A 16,099-nucleotide genomic window follows, 5' to 3' on the forward strand; every position below is an offset into this window, starting at 1 on the left:
TAACATCTCAGGCAGGGAGAGGACAAGAACAGTGAAAAGGCATATTCACCTACATTTATACACTTGTTTCCTTTTAAAGGTTTGAGAAACCTGTCAAATCAAGGGAATAATGGTCATGAGAAAAAGAGTTCCTTGAGTTAAAAGCAAACTTTTTGCTCTGTTAGTGTGCAATATCCTGTGCACTGAGGCCAATGTCTTCCCAGGCATGCCAAACAATCCTGCTTTAAATCACCATCAGACATACCTATAGATGTAGATTAGCTCTAGATACAGATTAGATATATAGATATATAGATATAGATGATATAGATATAGATGATATAGATATAGATAGATATAGATATAGATATAGATATAGATATAGATATAGATATAGATATAGATATAGATATAGATATAGATATAGATATATCTAATTTGTTTATTATACAGATTATATCTAGCTGGAAAAAACCCCTTCTGTGTATATCTAGGCTGAACAGAAGTGGAAAACATACAACAACCAAAGCAAAAGAAATGTAAAAACCCAACAAAGCTCAGGACTTAACCAAGTGCTGTGGCATGCCTTCCCAGAACTGTGCATTGGTCATGGACCAGCATTGCCATTACCATGAGATCATGGTATAATAAACATAGCAATGCCCCATTTGTAGAAATCCTTGGAAGGATTTCTAGGATTTGTAGGAATCCTTCTGGTCTTTCAGCTGTGATTCTAAGAAACGATTGAGCAACTTCACAGAATCTAGCTCCATATGCAGAATGTTTAAACTTATTAAGGGTGTACAGCAGATATTTTACCTTTTAGATTATTTTCCCTGTCTTAAGATAAAGGAAAGAAATTATATATCTGTATCTTGACTTCTAAATATGCATTCATGAAAGGAAGTTTGTAATTTTGAATTCCACAGTCTTCATCTCCCAGTCATTACCTGGGACAGACAGAAACTCAGAGAACAACTCTGAAGGGTTCCAGGTTCACCTCAGAGGTTAGAAAAGGGATTATTTTTCCCCTATGTTGATGTTCCCTGGTGTTGCAGCTGATTATTTCATGGAAAAGAATGTCAAGATATTCTACAGGACAGAATCAAAGAAATTCAGACTTCCCAAGGTGTCTGCTCTCAGGGCAAGCTCTCTGAGCCCTCAAGCAGGAGCTCTGAAGTAAACTGAAATGTCACTGGACTGAAAAATCAAATATTAAACTCTCTGTGCATCACTGGCTGTGCCTGTAAATAGGAGCTGGCAAATTGTGTGCCCCTCTTAGGGTGAAGCAATACTAAAATACAGACTACTACTCTGTGCACTTGGGTGAAATTTGCCTGCAAAGTACACATAAGCACCGTGCAAAAATCAAACACACTGAGGAAAAAAATCTGCCTGCTGTGACACACACACGCACTTGAATTTTGCAATCACATGCTTACACATGAGGCAGTTAGAAAGAAAAAGAAAGCTTGGTAAATGTGATGAAAAATTTTTTTAAAAACTGTAGAAAAAGAAAAATGGGAGGGAGGAGAAGGGAAGAGGTGGAGAATTCTGAGAAACAGAGGCATCCAGGTTGGCGTCAGATACAAAGGGAGCTTTTTAAGCTCCTGCTCCTAACACATGGTTTTCTTGCAAGTAGTGTTAGCACAGCCATGAGTTTTTCCAAACAAGGCATTCAGTCAGGAAAATTATGAAATCAAATGAATACAAATTGCCTCCAATGCAGCAGACCCATGCAAGTTAATTATAATTAATTTTTAAGTCAGACTAAGTAGAATTATTATTCCAAAAGAAGATGTTTGTCATAGACTCCAATAAATCGACACAGAACTGTGTTAGGGGTATTGTTTTCAGCTGGAAAAGTAGTGTCAAGAGAAAAAGGAGGAGGAACTTCTTTTAAAAACAGTTTTATGTCTGGTTTCCAGTCCCACTGTGAATAGGCTGAATAGTGGAAGTGAAATGAGTTGTTTTAGGTGGTTTCACAGGCACAGACATCAAGCACCAGACCTCCCTGTGTTCCACCCCCTGAGAGTCCACTCTGACCTGCACCAAGCGCACACTGTAGGATTGGTCACATGGGAAAGCAGGTGGGAGGAGAAAGGAGGGGAAAATAAACTCCTTCTATTTGTATTATTTAATAAGATTTGGGCTACAGGCTCGATGTGACTCAGTGCTGAACATCTGGGATCTATCATAGGATCACGAACTGAGAAGTAGTCATCTGGCTCCTAGAAATAAACACATTCAGTCCCTCTGCCACAATATTACTTCCTTAATGACAGAATGCAACAGCCATTTTAAGTCCTTTTAATCTTTTCAGCCACAGCATTTTTAACTTTTTAGTCATTTTTACTATCATTTTTTCACTTCAGGTGATGGTAAATTGCATTTGACCTTGGACTGGCAGCGTTTGGGATTGCCCACAGAGCTGATTCACTACTTTCCTCCAAAATCTTCTGGTGCAATGGTAGCCTTACAAGTCCATTTCTTGCTGGTTCCATCCCTCATGAGCATCCTGGGAGCAGCACAGTACGTGATGCAGGATGCAGCCCTGCTGAGCTACATTGACCAGCGTTTTCTGTCTCTGGAGGTATGTGCCTGATGAATCCTTCTGCAGCAAAAGAGCCTTGAAAAATGTGTGGATGTTCTGGGGCCAGGACAGCCTGCTTGATATATCAAATGAGGAGGGTAAATTTCCAGCTTTGCCCAATGAATGAGTGAAATCATTGCTAAAACTTTAACTGTAGTGATCCCGACTCACCACATCATTTGTTGCAGGATAAAATTTCATAATGTTATGTTTTTATTCTAATTTGTCTTTTTTAAATGACATCATTAAATTTAGCTAAAAATGCAAATATTTATACAGAACTGTCACAGACCATCCTAGGGAGCAGCATAAACGTATTTTCACCTGTAGAAGTGCTGTCAAGTATTTATCAGCAAGGTGATAGAAATTTATCAGGTATTTTTCTCCTGTGTGCAGATATCCCCACCTGGAAGGGTAGTTTAAGACTCATTCATGAAACCAGCAGTGTATCTGCACTTCAAATAAGCCCTTAATATCTGAGAGACTGAAATGCAGTCCTTTGAATTCCTTGAATTCCTTTCAATTACTTATATAAAAGTACCACTTCTTGATTTTTTTTTCTACAGTAAAAAGCTACCAGTACTGCAAAATACCTCTTCAGTATTGGTGTGTTATAATCATATATTGTTTATTTTTAATTATTGACAAGTCCCTGGCTTCTGGCTTGCATTTTCAGACTTACAGAAAAGCTCTAACTTGCCTGATTTTATGTCCCTTTTTGTACAAAGCCCTCATTAGTCTTATCTTCTCAACACTGAAGGATTAACCTGATATTCTCTTCCCACTGTGTAGGTGGAGATTTACATTTTCTTTGCCACCCTAGGAGTAGCTTCACCTGGCAATTTCTATTCCTTTGGCACCTACCCATTAAAAATGAGGTAACCTGTGGCATTTGGTGCAAGGAGCACAAAAGGAACAAGACAGAGAGTGAGGCAGATACTGATGACAGCACTTGAAAGCATTTAAAATAAAGGTTTTGCAGAAAGCAATTAAGCAACTTCCTGGGGACTTATGGTCTTATATAAATGGGGGAGAGAGGAGGTAGCACAGTAAGCACAGCTCACAAAGCAAATCAACCAAAGATCAGCTCAAATTCCTCATCTGCCCAAAGTGGCAGCTGAACTACTATTTTCAGGACACCTATGAAGCAGCTGCATTGCAACAGAGAAAAAATATTACTTAACTTTGAAAACACTGATAATTTGAATTTAGGTGTAAAGAAATAGGTCTTTGGCTTTCTACATTTGAGGGTTTTTGTTGTTTGGTGGGTTTTTTTGTTGTTGTTGTTGTTTTGGGTTGGGTTTTTTTAGAACAGCCAGTAAACTGAAGGAAAAAAAAAACAACAACAACAAAAAAAGAAACAACACAAAACTTCATCAACTACAGCGTTTCAGTATTTTCATTTTGACTTTAAATGGGTGAAAAATAGCCACATTAGATTCTGCCTTGGTCAGAAGAGGTGTATCCATGTGAAATGTCCATGGCTATAGATTTCCTGCAGAAAACTCTTTGAGACTGCTTCGCCAGCAGTCCTACAGGAGGAGTTCCAGAAAGTTTATGGAAAGCAAGTCATCAGAGACCATGAGCTCTTCGTTATCCCTGGCTGCCTCCATCGAGCACTTTTCTTTCTTTAGGCAGCAAAACAAAATATCTGGCTGTCAGTAACCATGTCTGTGGCCACAGCTCTCTTCACAGAGAGCAGCAGGCACAACTCCTCCAAGGACTTTTCCTGAGGAAGGCAGTGAGAAGATCAGAGAAGAAGAAGAGAAAACAACTCTTATCTCTATTCGCTGCTCCTGTTGTTTTGCACATGTGGAATGTGTTATGGACATTGTTTACCCAAAATGATTTATAAATTGGACACCAGTGAAGGTTGTTTTGATTCCTTGGGCAATTGGGACAAAGCTGTCGTGGCTCTGTCACGCCAGACCGTCACAGGGTATTCTTTAGTATAGCGTAGTTTTCTTTAGTATAGTATCTCTTTAGTATGTAATTTAGTATAGTATTAGTGTAATATTATTGCTTAATAAAGCATTTGTTCAGCCTTCTGAAAGTCAGAGCACATTATGTTCTGTGTTGGGGTCGTCCTGAAACTACACGTCAAGTAAAAAAATTGTGGATTTTTGTCCAGACTTTTGAATTCTGTGCCAGTCTCTGTTCTCCTCACACAGACACCCAGCAAGAGCCCCCTGGGCTGGAATAGGTGGGTGCAGGGCACTGGGAGGGAGGGAGCAGCAGGGTTGTGAAAGTAGCCATGAGTGAGGTTGTGGTGCGCACAGAATACCCACGTCTGTTCATGCCTTCTCTTCCCGTGTTCTGGCTGAAGAAGAGGCTGGAGAAGTGCAGCCAAGACCTGCTGGAATACGTGGATGAGTTCAGAGAGCTCTCCAAGGCAGTGCTGTCCCACCTGGCAAGGCTGAGCACCGACAAGGCTGAGCTTCAGGGGGAAGTGGAGAATTTGCTCACGAGGGTCGAGCGCGCCCAGAGGGACGTCGACTATTTTGGGTCCGTCACGGGTTCCAACGCCTGCGTGGAAGTGCACGAGGACCTGCTGAAACAGCAGCTGCTGGAAGAGGAGGAAGAAAAGAAGAGACTTAAACTCATGCTTAATGCAAGTAAGAACAGTTTGTTTTTCAGAACTTCGGTGTGAGCAGTCCCACGTGTGCATGCTGGCAGAGGGATAAGAGATTTTCTTTAGCTGTGTGAATACCACAGATTATTGCAAGGGGGTTTGGGCTGTGTAAATACGAGACTTATAAAACCCATGTATATGCAAAAAAGGTATGGGAGAGGAAGGGAGGAAAATACAGTTCAAACATTTACTTTGCAGAAATTCCACTGCATATCAAATTAGTTCTTTGGAAGTTACTTTTTATTATATAATAAGATAAAATCCTCTGAAGGTGTGCTGTTGCAAAGTCCCAGAAAAATACATTTCTGAGTACTGCAGCTGTACTGAGGAATTAATAGTGGTCTTTGCTTTTTGGACTAGGCAGGGTCAAAACCTCAACTCAAAAGTAAATTCATGGGTTAATCAACTACTTAATTTACTTCTACAATTTTTACCTGCTTTACTGTCCTGCTCTGTCATCCTTCCTCTCTTGTCCCCTCCTTTAATAAGAGAGCACATTGGCTTGCCTGTTAGCAAAGCTTAGTTCTGATTTGAAAATTTGGTGTTATGGTGCCTAGTATGAAGAACACATGCACAATGTATAATTTTTTAAAACAAATGACATTTTATAATTATCTTTACCTTAAGAAGCTTTGGTATGGATGTAAACCATGTATTACAGGCATATTTAAAGAAGTCTGTTTTCTTTTCATAGTAGTAAGAAATTAAGAGTAAGTAATAAGAGGTACAAACTGAAATTTTTAAAAAGTGAGGGAAAGAACTTTAGCATCATCAATTATACTATTCCACTGACTTCAGCAGAATTAGGTTGATTTAATTTTACACATAAATTTACGATTTCTTCCTTAGACTTTTCAAACAAATCAGTATTAAGGCAGATGCTTACAGAAGCAATCACCTGTTCTGCCTCTGAGGTGTCCTCGTACTCCACAATTCAGGGCCCTAAATATCAATAGTTCTGTTTTCCACTTAGAGAACTTTAAAATATTGGGCATTTTTTTCAGAGAGAAAAAAAATTGGGGATTATTAAATTGACTGTGGTTAAGGCTCTTTGAAAATTGTATCTTTCTGAGAGTTTCAGAGCGGAAAAGATTACTTCACATTTTCCTTTGCTGGAAATTATTACTTTTAACTTTATTGTAGCAGCTCATGGTAACTTTATTTTCTATTTGTTCTCTACTGTCAGTACTAGTCAGATGCTTTTCCCATTGAATTTGATGTTAAAAGTATTCCCTGTGCAGATTTTACAGCACTTAGAAAAAGTAGGAAGATCCTCAACTCTAGAAAATAGCAGCTCTGCTTCTATGCTTTCATGTCTTAACTAGACTCTATGATTATTTTTGCTGAGTCACTTCAAAAATCTAACAGAAAAGAGGTTTTTAAGTCCAGCTTTGTTACTGGGTTTAGGTCAAGTTCACACGGGAAATAACAATCAGACAAAAATCTGGTTATTTCCCCTGCAGAGGAAGATGCTGCTAAGGCTGCTGAGGGTTTTTGATTCAGCAGCTTTAATTTTTTTTAATCTATCTAATCAATAAATGTTAGATTTGAGAGAGATGTTGTGGCCTGCTCAGAGAAGGCACTTCCAGAGTGAGGACTCCCAGGGAAAAAAATCCACTCTGTAGCAGCAATATCCAAAAAGCTTTGATTAGAGGGTATCAGTGCACACAAATTACATAAAGATTGCTTTCTACAGGCAACTGGAGTCTTGCCACTGACTTCAATAGGTTCCTATCAGGCCAAACAGAGGCGCTGGTTTTTCTTTCTCCATTTCATCTGCTGCCAGAACTTCCTGCCTTAGAGCTTTGTTTGTCCTGTTTACTGAAATGGCTGCACTCCACTGAAAGCAATTCTTTCAACTTCAAATGCTGCGCCCTGTAATTTATGAGTGCCTTTGGTAAACAAGCTTGTTAATATGCTTTGCAATAGTTTTGTTTTGTTTTTTTTTTTTCCTGGAAAGGATGCTGCTTGATAAAGATCTCAGAGTCTAAATGCCTGAGTCCTCCCGGCTTGGTGCTTTCTGGTCTGAAAGGTCCCTGCAGAATGCACAGAAAATGTGAAGAAGCCAGAGCTGTGACTTGAGGCCAATTTTAACCCTACAGTGAGGGAAAGAGCTGGGTGGTTCCACCAGCCACACTCCTGGCACAGGAATTGGCAGCACAGACATCACACCAGCTCCTTCAAAGGCCACCTCAGTGCAGGCACACCCCTGCTTGTGTGACCTGTATTCTGTTCTTGCTCCTTTGTGTGCAGGTGTTGGGAAGGTGAATAAGAAGATAGCCCAGTTTTTTATGCTGATCTCTTTTTGTTTCTATTTATACTATAAATGCATAAAAAAAGAGGCTATCTGACAATAAGATCAGTCCTGAAACAAAATACTCTGCATGTAGATGATGGATTTTAATTTGTATGCCTCCAACAAGAAATAAATCTGATTACTTTACTGTGTTGATCTAAACCAGAAGTCAGTTCTCTAAAGTAAAAATTATAGCCCTGTAAAAGGACGGACAAGAATAATCACAAAATCCCTAACTGTGCTCTTGGTCTCCTCTCAGACACACAAATATCCAAATGTTTTGGATAACACTGGTGTAATAGAACAAAACCAATACTCTACAGATGAAGATACTACAGTTTTATTAGCAGGAAGATATTTGAATAATATTTTAATATTATTCAAATATATTATATATTATTGTATAATCATTATAGAATATGTTATTATATATTATAACACCTATTATATATTATATATTATTATATTATTATTTTATATAATATTATTCAAATATACTATAATATTATTCAAATATAAGATCACATAAAACTATTTTCAGCACTGCTTACCATAGCCACACTGCTGACACCTTTACTGCTATATTGACTCTTTTTTTGAGTCAATGACCTTTACCGATATATTGATGAATTAAAAGGAAACTAAGTAATTCAAAGACAGGAAACTAGAAAACTTACAGATATTCTAATTTTATTTTTGTCTCTGGTTATTTCCTCGCAGGCTGTGACCACATGCTTGCAGGTATTAGGTCCCTGAAGGTAGTTAAGAAGACTGGAGGAAAGCACGGCTCTTGGATGAAAGATCCCGGCAAAAAGCACGCCAAGATTTATTTACTAAGCGGCTCTGTAAATAACGTGGTTTTGGAATTTGCAAACATCATGGCTTTCATGGAGAACAACCAGACTCTGAAGGCTCGCAGAGTGCCCTTGCCAGTGCCCTGGGAAGGAACTGGCCACGTCATCTACCAGGGCTTCCTCTTCTACCACCGCCACGGCTCCCTGAACGAGATCGTCAAGTTCCATCTCCAGAGAAGAAGCGTGGCTGACCAGATGCTGCTGCCAGGGGCTGGGAGGATTCCTGCCTACCAGCTCTCTCCACAGACAAAGATAGACCTGGCTCTCGACGAGCAGGGGCTGTGGGCGCTCCATGCAGAGCCAGAGACCGGGGGGAACATTGTCCTGACCAAAATCAACCCCGCATCCATGGCCGTGGAGCACAGCTGGGACACGCCCTGCAGCAGCAGGGATGCCGAGGCGGCTTTCATGGCCTGCAACGCCCTGCACGTGGTCTACAACTCTCCTTCTGGGGGCTCCTCCCGCATCCAGTGCGTTTATGATGTTTTGGGGGCTCTGAATGCTCACACTAACCCAGGACTGCATTTCCCAAAACGCCAGGGTGGCCACTCCAGCGTACACTACAATCCCAAAGAAAGGCAGCTCTTTGCTTGGGGTGATGGATCCCAGATCATTTACAAACTTCACACAGAGCAGAAAGTTTAAAACCTTCAGCGGCTTTTCAAAAAGCTTTTTCTAAAAGCCACCAGTCCCAGGTCAACACAGCCTTTTTATGTGTATTAAAATTGCATTATTCCCAGCTGTTACAACTTTCATCCATTTTACATCACTTAAGACTTATGTACCCCAGTAATCTTAATGCCCAATAAAGAGTATGTGAAGATTGAATTAACATAAATTACATGATGACTAAATACCACACATACACAACCCAAATTAAAGTCTAAAGTTAATTTAAAAAAAAAAATAATATCCCATTCTGACACGTTCACTTCCTATTGAAACTATGTTTTCTGTGTTGATGCCATGGAAATCAAATCAGAAATCCTTCCTGTCCAAAACGCAGTCTGACAACCTTCCCTACTCTGAAGATCACTATAGAAAGCCTTCTAGTAAGCAATATAAAACCACATGCTTCCAGAGAAATTAGGTACCAGTTTTAACAGAAGAGCTTTATTTTACCACAAAGCGTAGGAATATACAGCCCCACAAACATGGTTTATATTTAACATAGAACTCTCATGCATCACATCAAGGCTACTCCTATCCATTGAACTTCCAGAGTATTTCCATGAAAATTCCACACTTCTTACCCATATAGCTGTACAGACCACTGTGGATCCTGCCAGTACATTAGCTGCAGCCAAATATTCACTTTTTTCAGCTTCAAGTCGCCACTTCTCACTATTTTTGAGCGTATCACTGTGTGTCAGAAGGGATGTTCCTAGGTGAACTCTTCTGTATCACACACTACTTTTAAAGGTTTTACATGTCACTCTTTGGTGTTATTCTCATTAGGTCTCTTTCAGCATCTACTTGTGAGGCATTTTCCCCAATGTTTCAAGTCACTCACATTGATTACAGCAGAATATTTCTCATCCTGTCCTCCACCTCCAGGAAAAGGTGGCTCAGGTGAGCACAGCAGTGCAGGTGAGGGCATGGCACTGCTCAGTCCTGGGTTTGTGAATCACAAATAGACTCCAGGTATTTTTGTTTCAAAAATAATTTTAAAAAAAAAAGGCTTTTAATGTGAAATACAGGTATAGAGTGTATTTTTTATTTATTTTAATGACAGCTGCGTGTCTAATAGCAAACAAACAAACAAACATGCCAAAAAAAAAACCCCTCTGAAAAACCACAAATAATGGTACTTGAAAAGCAATGCACAGCTGTTGCCACAGAAAACCCATTTTGTTCATTACACTGAGAGAACTGTTGTTCTGTTTAAAAATAGCTTCCAGAGAACAGCCAGACACCAGGGAATGATTTTGAAAGGGAGTTCTAGAGTAGAATTAGGAGTGTACAGACTGCTGGGCTGCACCAGTGACACTCTGCCTTCAGCAAAAGGAGCTTTATCATTCCGAGCAGGGTTAGTGAGTGGAGCACTGCTCCTGTGTCACAGCAGACACGGGGTGCACAGCCACAGACACCCCCAGCTTGCCAGGGAGGTGGGCTGGCACTGCTTTCCTGCCTTAAAGGCAGAATTTGACCTTTTATTGCTCCTGTGTAAAATTACAAACATGTAAATGCGAAATGGTATCAGGCACCTCTGTGAGAACTTTTACTGGAAAGGATGTGTAACTTCCTTTATTTAAGAAATAAAGTCTTTGGGTGCAAATAGGGATTTAATCTGCTTTTTAGAAAAGGGGTTCTTGGGATGTGCTTTGTGCCACACTATTACTCAGCAGAGAAAGCCCATGTCATTATTCTGTAGAAAGATTTCAATGTGCAATCCTCAGAAGTTCAGGCAGGGTCTTCTCTGAGCCTTGCTGCCCTGGAAATCCAAACTTCATGGCAAATTAAAGCCCAGGAGGGAGTGAAGCACCCAGACATGCCATCAGCAGCAAAAGGAGGCACAGCCAGCCTGCACAAGAGCTCCCAGCACTCTGTAAAACAACTGCTCATTGTCAAACCCTGCCTGGGCCCTGCTTTTCCATGCCCTGACTCTGTGCCAGGAGCATGAGGACATCCCATGTCCCCTGCACGGAGCCCCAAGGTCAGGGCAGGACAGCAGCTGGCATCCTTGGGGCCACTGTGCCAGCACCACACAAGGAGTCTGGGGGACACTGAGGAAAGTCCTTCAGCCCTGGAGGTGGAGGTGGGGGAGCACTTTCCAGTCTGAGCTTCACTCTTGCTCCATTTTGTAGTTTTAGGATGAACTTTGGGACTGCTTTTGTTTTTCTCAATCCCCATGGATATTTTAGTGCCCCATTCCTGCGCTCATCCGGGAGTTTCACTGCCTACATTTCACCTGGGCTGTGACAAAGACAAAAAACAACTTCCATCACTTCAGCATTGCTCACACTCTTCCTGGAGCACAACATAGACCAGGCCACTGGTCCTGCAGCAGGGAACAAGCTGGGAAACTGGCTGTGGGTTGGGGTAGCACATGAATTTTGTGGGCTGTAGTGGCAGCAGCATCTCTGGGCTTACAGCAGCAGCGACAGGTGAGGGAGTCACGTCTGTGAATATGGCCTGCTCTGCTGATCAGTGAACATTCTTGTAAGAAAAAGGTGGCAGGCATCCTCCTCCAGCTTCCTGGTAATCTCTGAAAAATATATTTGACTTCATTAATTTTCATAACTGATAGCACACAAGCAGATATTTTTGAGAAAGTCAGAAGAGACATTTGGTTAATTCCCGGATGACAAAGGGCAAAAAAAAAAAAAAAGGAACTGTCTGTTCAGAAAGAGAGAGGAAAGAATGACAAATATCTGAACTGAATAATCTGCTCCAAGACAGCAGTCTCCAAAAGGCAAGGACAAAGGACTATCAGGAGGCAGGAGACAGCCATGACAAGACTGCATGAAAGAGGGCATTGACTTCCAGTTCAGGTAGATGATATGATTGTTACCATGGAAATGGAATTGGTACAAGGGGACCAACACAGAGGAGTCTTCATCGGGAACAAAAAACACAAATGAGTTTATGACCTCCACCTTCACCATCTAGATAACATCCATTACTCTCCTTGTTATTCAAGCCCTTTTATGCTCCACTTTCTCCACGTGCTCATTTTGCCTGAACCACGGTGCTCATTCCATGTGAACCACTGGCTTTTTGCTTTTTCACACCCTCCTCTAGAGGGGAATTCAATGCCCTCTGCTCTGACAGCAGGATCACCATCCTCCCAACAAAAGCAGCACTCCTCAGTGCTTTGGCTGTGCTGCAGGTCCCTCACCCCTTCAGTGACACTGCTGTCACCTCATCCTTTTCCTGCAGTGAGTGGTGACTGCCCCTTCCCACGGTGAGAGCGGGTTTCACTGCACAGATGCTCCTCATTTCCCTGCCCTCCATTCCCTCTGCCATCTCGTCCCCAGAAAGGTGGCTCAGGTCAGAATAATCTGCAGTGATTCTGTCCTGTTTGCACTTGGAGCAGTCAGAATTATCATAGACAGAAAGGTTTTCAGCTCTCTCGGTTTACTGACACCCACGTGATGAATTGAAGCTTTCTGACATCCGTGTACTTTCTTATTTGGATTTTGTGGATACCAAGGATCTGGGACTGCTAAAAACAACTTAACCAGTAGAGCAGTGTGTGCTGCTAGGAGCATGCCAGTTTAACTGGGTTTATTTTTACAGTGCCCATCAGAGATAAGCTTGTTTGTCAGAAAATAACCCTCCTGTCTCTTTTTCTTCTTCATTCCCACCTGCCTGAGTCTGGAGGATGAGAGGCCCTTTTAGCATTCACTCAACCATTTCAGAAAAACACACACTACATGTTTGTTACAGGTGGGTTTATCACTAAAAAATGCAACTGTTGTCACCCTGCTCTGTCATGGTGCATGTTTTTCCCCATGTGCTGTTTCCTGGTCAGTTGCATGGAAGCTCAGCAAAGAAACTGCCGAATCAAAACCATTAAAATGCAGCTCACTCTCCTAATCCTGAAGAAATAGCTCCTCCTGAAGGCAGAAATCAGGACCTGTGGCTTTTTGAGTTGTTTGAACTTTCCCTGGTTTTCCATTGCATAAGAGAAAATAACATTTTATTACACTCCCACCAGATTGAGCCCTGAGCCAGGAAAAGGAATGTAGAGAATCCCAGAATGAATAAGGTTGGAAAAGATCTCTGAGATCATCGAGTCCAGTCTTGGACCAGGTACCACGACACCTCCAGAGATGGTGACTCTACCACCTCCCTTCCAATGTCCAACCACCTCTCTGCTGGTGACATCTGGATATTGCTCAGTCTTCTTTCCTGATGTTCATGCTGGCATGGGTGTCATTTGTCTGGGAATTTAGTATTGCAAAATATATCAAAAGCCCTTGTTATTTTAAATCCCTTTTTAAAATAATTTTGAACAAGTAAAACCTTTATGTGGAAAAGGTTAATAAAGGAACTTTCTTAACTGGTCCCTGTGCCAGTGTCATATTTATTGCAGATAACCATCTGCTTTTCCTTCTTATTTAAGGCTGACTTCTCCATGGGACTGACCCCATCTAGTGAGTCAGTCCCTACTCCACAATTACAGGACTGGGAATTTTCTTTTGGCTTTTTGACTTTTTCTTAAGAGTAGGAGAACAAGAGGGAAAAAAAGAAATCTATGGAAAATATTTTATTGTATAAAACTTTAGAAGTACTTCAAAAAGTAAATACTTTCCAGGTGCCTAATTTTTGAGAGTTCCTAGCGGACTCTGACCTGGTTTTCTATTTCCCAGTACTATCTTCACCCAACTAATCTGAAAACTGATGCTGAAAGATATGGAATTTTTGGGAGCAGCTGTAGGGATACCCACTTTAGACTGTGCTGGGGATATATCTGCGTGTAAAGAAAAACCCACCTATGTTAAACAGCCCCCACAGTCTGGGTAGGTAATTCAGACCTTGGGTTGGGAAAAACATGGTTGGTTTTGCCTCTAACACTCATTTGGATTCAAAGTAAAACCACAGGGACAGAAAGTGGTGCTGCCATTTCTGACTTTACCAGATCAGGAGGCATTTTTAGGGTGCAATTTTTCCCAAACTGTGAGCTCAGATACACACTGAGGTGTATTCCCCTCCCTCCCTGTCATGAAGAGGGCAGTGACATCTCTGATGAGCACAGACAAAACAGAGGCTCCATTTTTTGCTGCAGTCAAACCATCAAGTCCGGTTTTGGTAAAGACTCAGTTTTTTGGCCCACTCATTTCTACCAAAATTAATCTGAAAAATGGGCAGAAAAATCATGGGAGATAATGCAGTGAGGACAAGAGCAAAGACCTACACTTAGGCAGGAATGATTTTGACAATTCCAAAAGAGCCCCAAGCTCCAAAAGCAGATAATGTAATATTGCAATCTTGTAATATTTATTGTAATATTAATATTTATTGTAATATTGTTAAACAGAGGAGAAGAACTAGTTCCCCATCTCATCAATGGACAGAAATAAGTCAAACTGCAGTCAGGTTAGGCATTAGACAATAGTCTCAAAAATTTCCAGTGACAGAGGACTAACAATTTCCACTGCCAGGAACTACCTTAGCTTGAATTTTGGCAGGGGACTGATCACACAGCAGTTACCTGCAGACAGAAGGAGCAGTCTCTGGGGCACTGTCTGAACCATCCTGGGATATTAACTGAAAAAAATAAACTTATTATCAAATGTATTTTCTCAGTAGGAATCCATGCCCATCCTGGAAACTGGGAGCTCCCAAACTGGAAAAATATTACTTGACTAGACCAATATTTCTGTATTTGTACATGGGGCATTCTGTGTGATCTGATGTTGCATTCATTTGCCTTCAAAATATGATTGGCTTAAAATCATTGAAAAATGGGATATTTTATAGCTCTTATCTGGGTCCCCTTGTCCTATATTTGTGATACATGAGGTTAGAAATAATATTTTCATTAGGATGTCCAAGTAAAAATCCCTTTAATAGAGGATTATTATAGTACATTATTCTGTGACCTCTAAGTTAGTCATAATTTTATTATTCTTAATTTAAAAGGAAAAGGAAAGAACCCAACATGTGAACACTAATTGCTAATGCAATGAGTTAGATCATGAACATCTTATACATTTTTCTGTTATCCAATCCTTTGTTATAATTAATCCTCTATGTAGAATTTTTGGGAGCAGGGCTTATATTTTGTACTTCCCATGTAATTCCTGAAACTCTCTGTAATCATTAACAAATACCCTGACAGAATTAAGTGCTTTTGTGGGCTTTTCAAATACAGATTTTTCAGACTGCTTAATTTAAACAACACATGTGCTTTATCAGAATATTTAATTTAAACAATGCATATTACCAATGGCTTTTTCTTCCAAAGGCCTTATAGTGCTGGAATTACCACTTCAGCTGAGGGTTGGAAGAAAAAGTGTCAGCATCATTTCCTGTGCACGTTCTCAATTTGAAACCAGTAGCTGTTCCATGCAGACGGATGGCTCTCCTCAGAAGAGCTGCAAAGATTTACTTTGGCCTTATGCTCACAGTGTGTTTTTCCAAAAGCAATTTTAATGTGTCTGCAAGCTCCATCCTACTTTCATGCCAGCTCCCCAGTGCCACATCTACAGCTGTGTCTGGGTTTGAAAGGACAGGTGTCTGCTGAGGAAGGCAGGAGCCTCCCTTGAAATGGAAAATGTAAACCTCCTCTTCCTCTGAATTATTACAGTTTTGAAATTAAGAGACTCTCAGGCAAAGATATGGCAGCAGGAATAACAGTTCTTTACAAGGAAAATAAAAAATAGAAATGCAATAATACAAAAAAAAAAAAAAAAAGAGTGACAGGGTCAGAGCAGTCCCTGTCCCCTGTGTGTCAGGGTGGTGGCACAGCCCCATCCCATGGGGGCTCAGCCCTCCTGCAGGGCCAGCTGTGGTTCTGCTGCAGAAGGATCCTGCACAAGGGGGGAGTTTTCCTCTGCAGCTCCAGGGCTGCTGGAGATGGGCCTGCTCTCCCTCTGGGAATGCAGGGCAGGAGAAAGCTGCTCCTCTGGGAATGCAGGGGGCAAAGGCTGCTGTGCTGTTCCAGGGCAGATTGTATCCAGGTAGGAATGCTTGGCTCCTGCCCTGGGCAGAGCATCTCCCCATGGGATGATGGAATTTGATCAGCCCTGCAGGGACACTCCCTGGCCATGGACAGCAGAGATCTCCTGGAGGGA

General features: G+C 41.2%; 1 protein-coding gene across 1 annotated transcript; it reads left to right on the forward strand.

Moving 5' to 3' along the window:
* The first annotated feature begins 2,269 nt into the window (after positions 1-2,269).
* Positions 2,270-9,435, forward strand: OLFML1 (olfactomedin like 1). Its single transcript, XM_084208326.1, has 3 exons — positions 2,270-2,572; positions 4,899-5,187; positions 8,221-9,435. Exons 1-3 carry the CDS (start codon positions 2,447-2,449, stop codon positions 8,997-8,999), a joined length of 1,194 nt encoding a protein of 397 aa, XP_084064452.1. The 5' UTR covers positions 2,270-2,446; the 3' UTR covers positions 9,000-9,435.
* The last annotated feature ends 6,664 nt before the right edge of the window (positions 9,436-16,099 follow it).

The sequence above is a fragment of the Fringilla coelebs genome (genome assembly GCF_963513975.1).
Source record: "Fringilla coelebs genome assembly, chromosome: 6".
In the NCBI taxonomy this organism is placed as follows: Eukaryota; Metazoa; Chordata; class Aves; order Passeriformes; family Fringillidae; genus Fringilla; species Fringilla coelebs.

Bases quoted from the DNA above. Each gene is read 5' to 3' on its own strand.
- OLFML1 (XM_084208326.1), top strand. From the start codon at position 2,447: ATGGTAGCCTTACAAGTCCATTTCTTGCTGGTTCCATCCCTCATGAGC. The intron at 2,573-4,898 runs GTATGTGCCTGA...TTCTGGCTGAAG, and splicing joins AGCGTTTTCTGTCTCTGGAG to AAGAGGCTGGAGAAGTGCAG. The intron at 5,188-8,220 runs GTAAGAACAGTT...ATTTCCTCGCAG, and splicing joins TAAACTCATGCTTAATGCAA to GCTGTGACCACATGCTTGCA.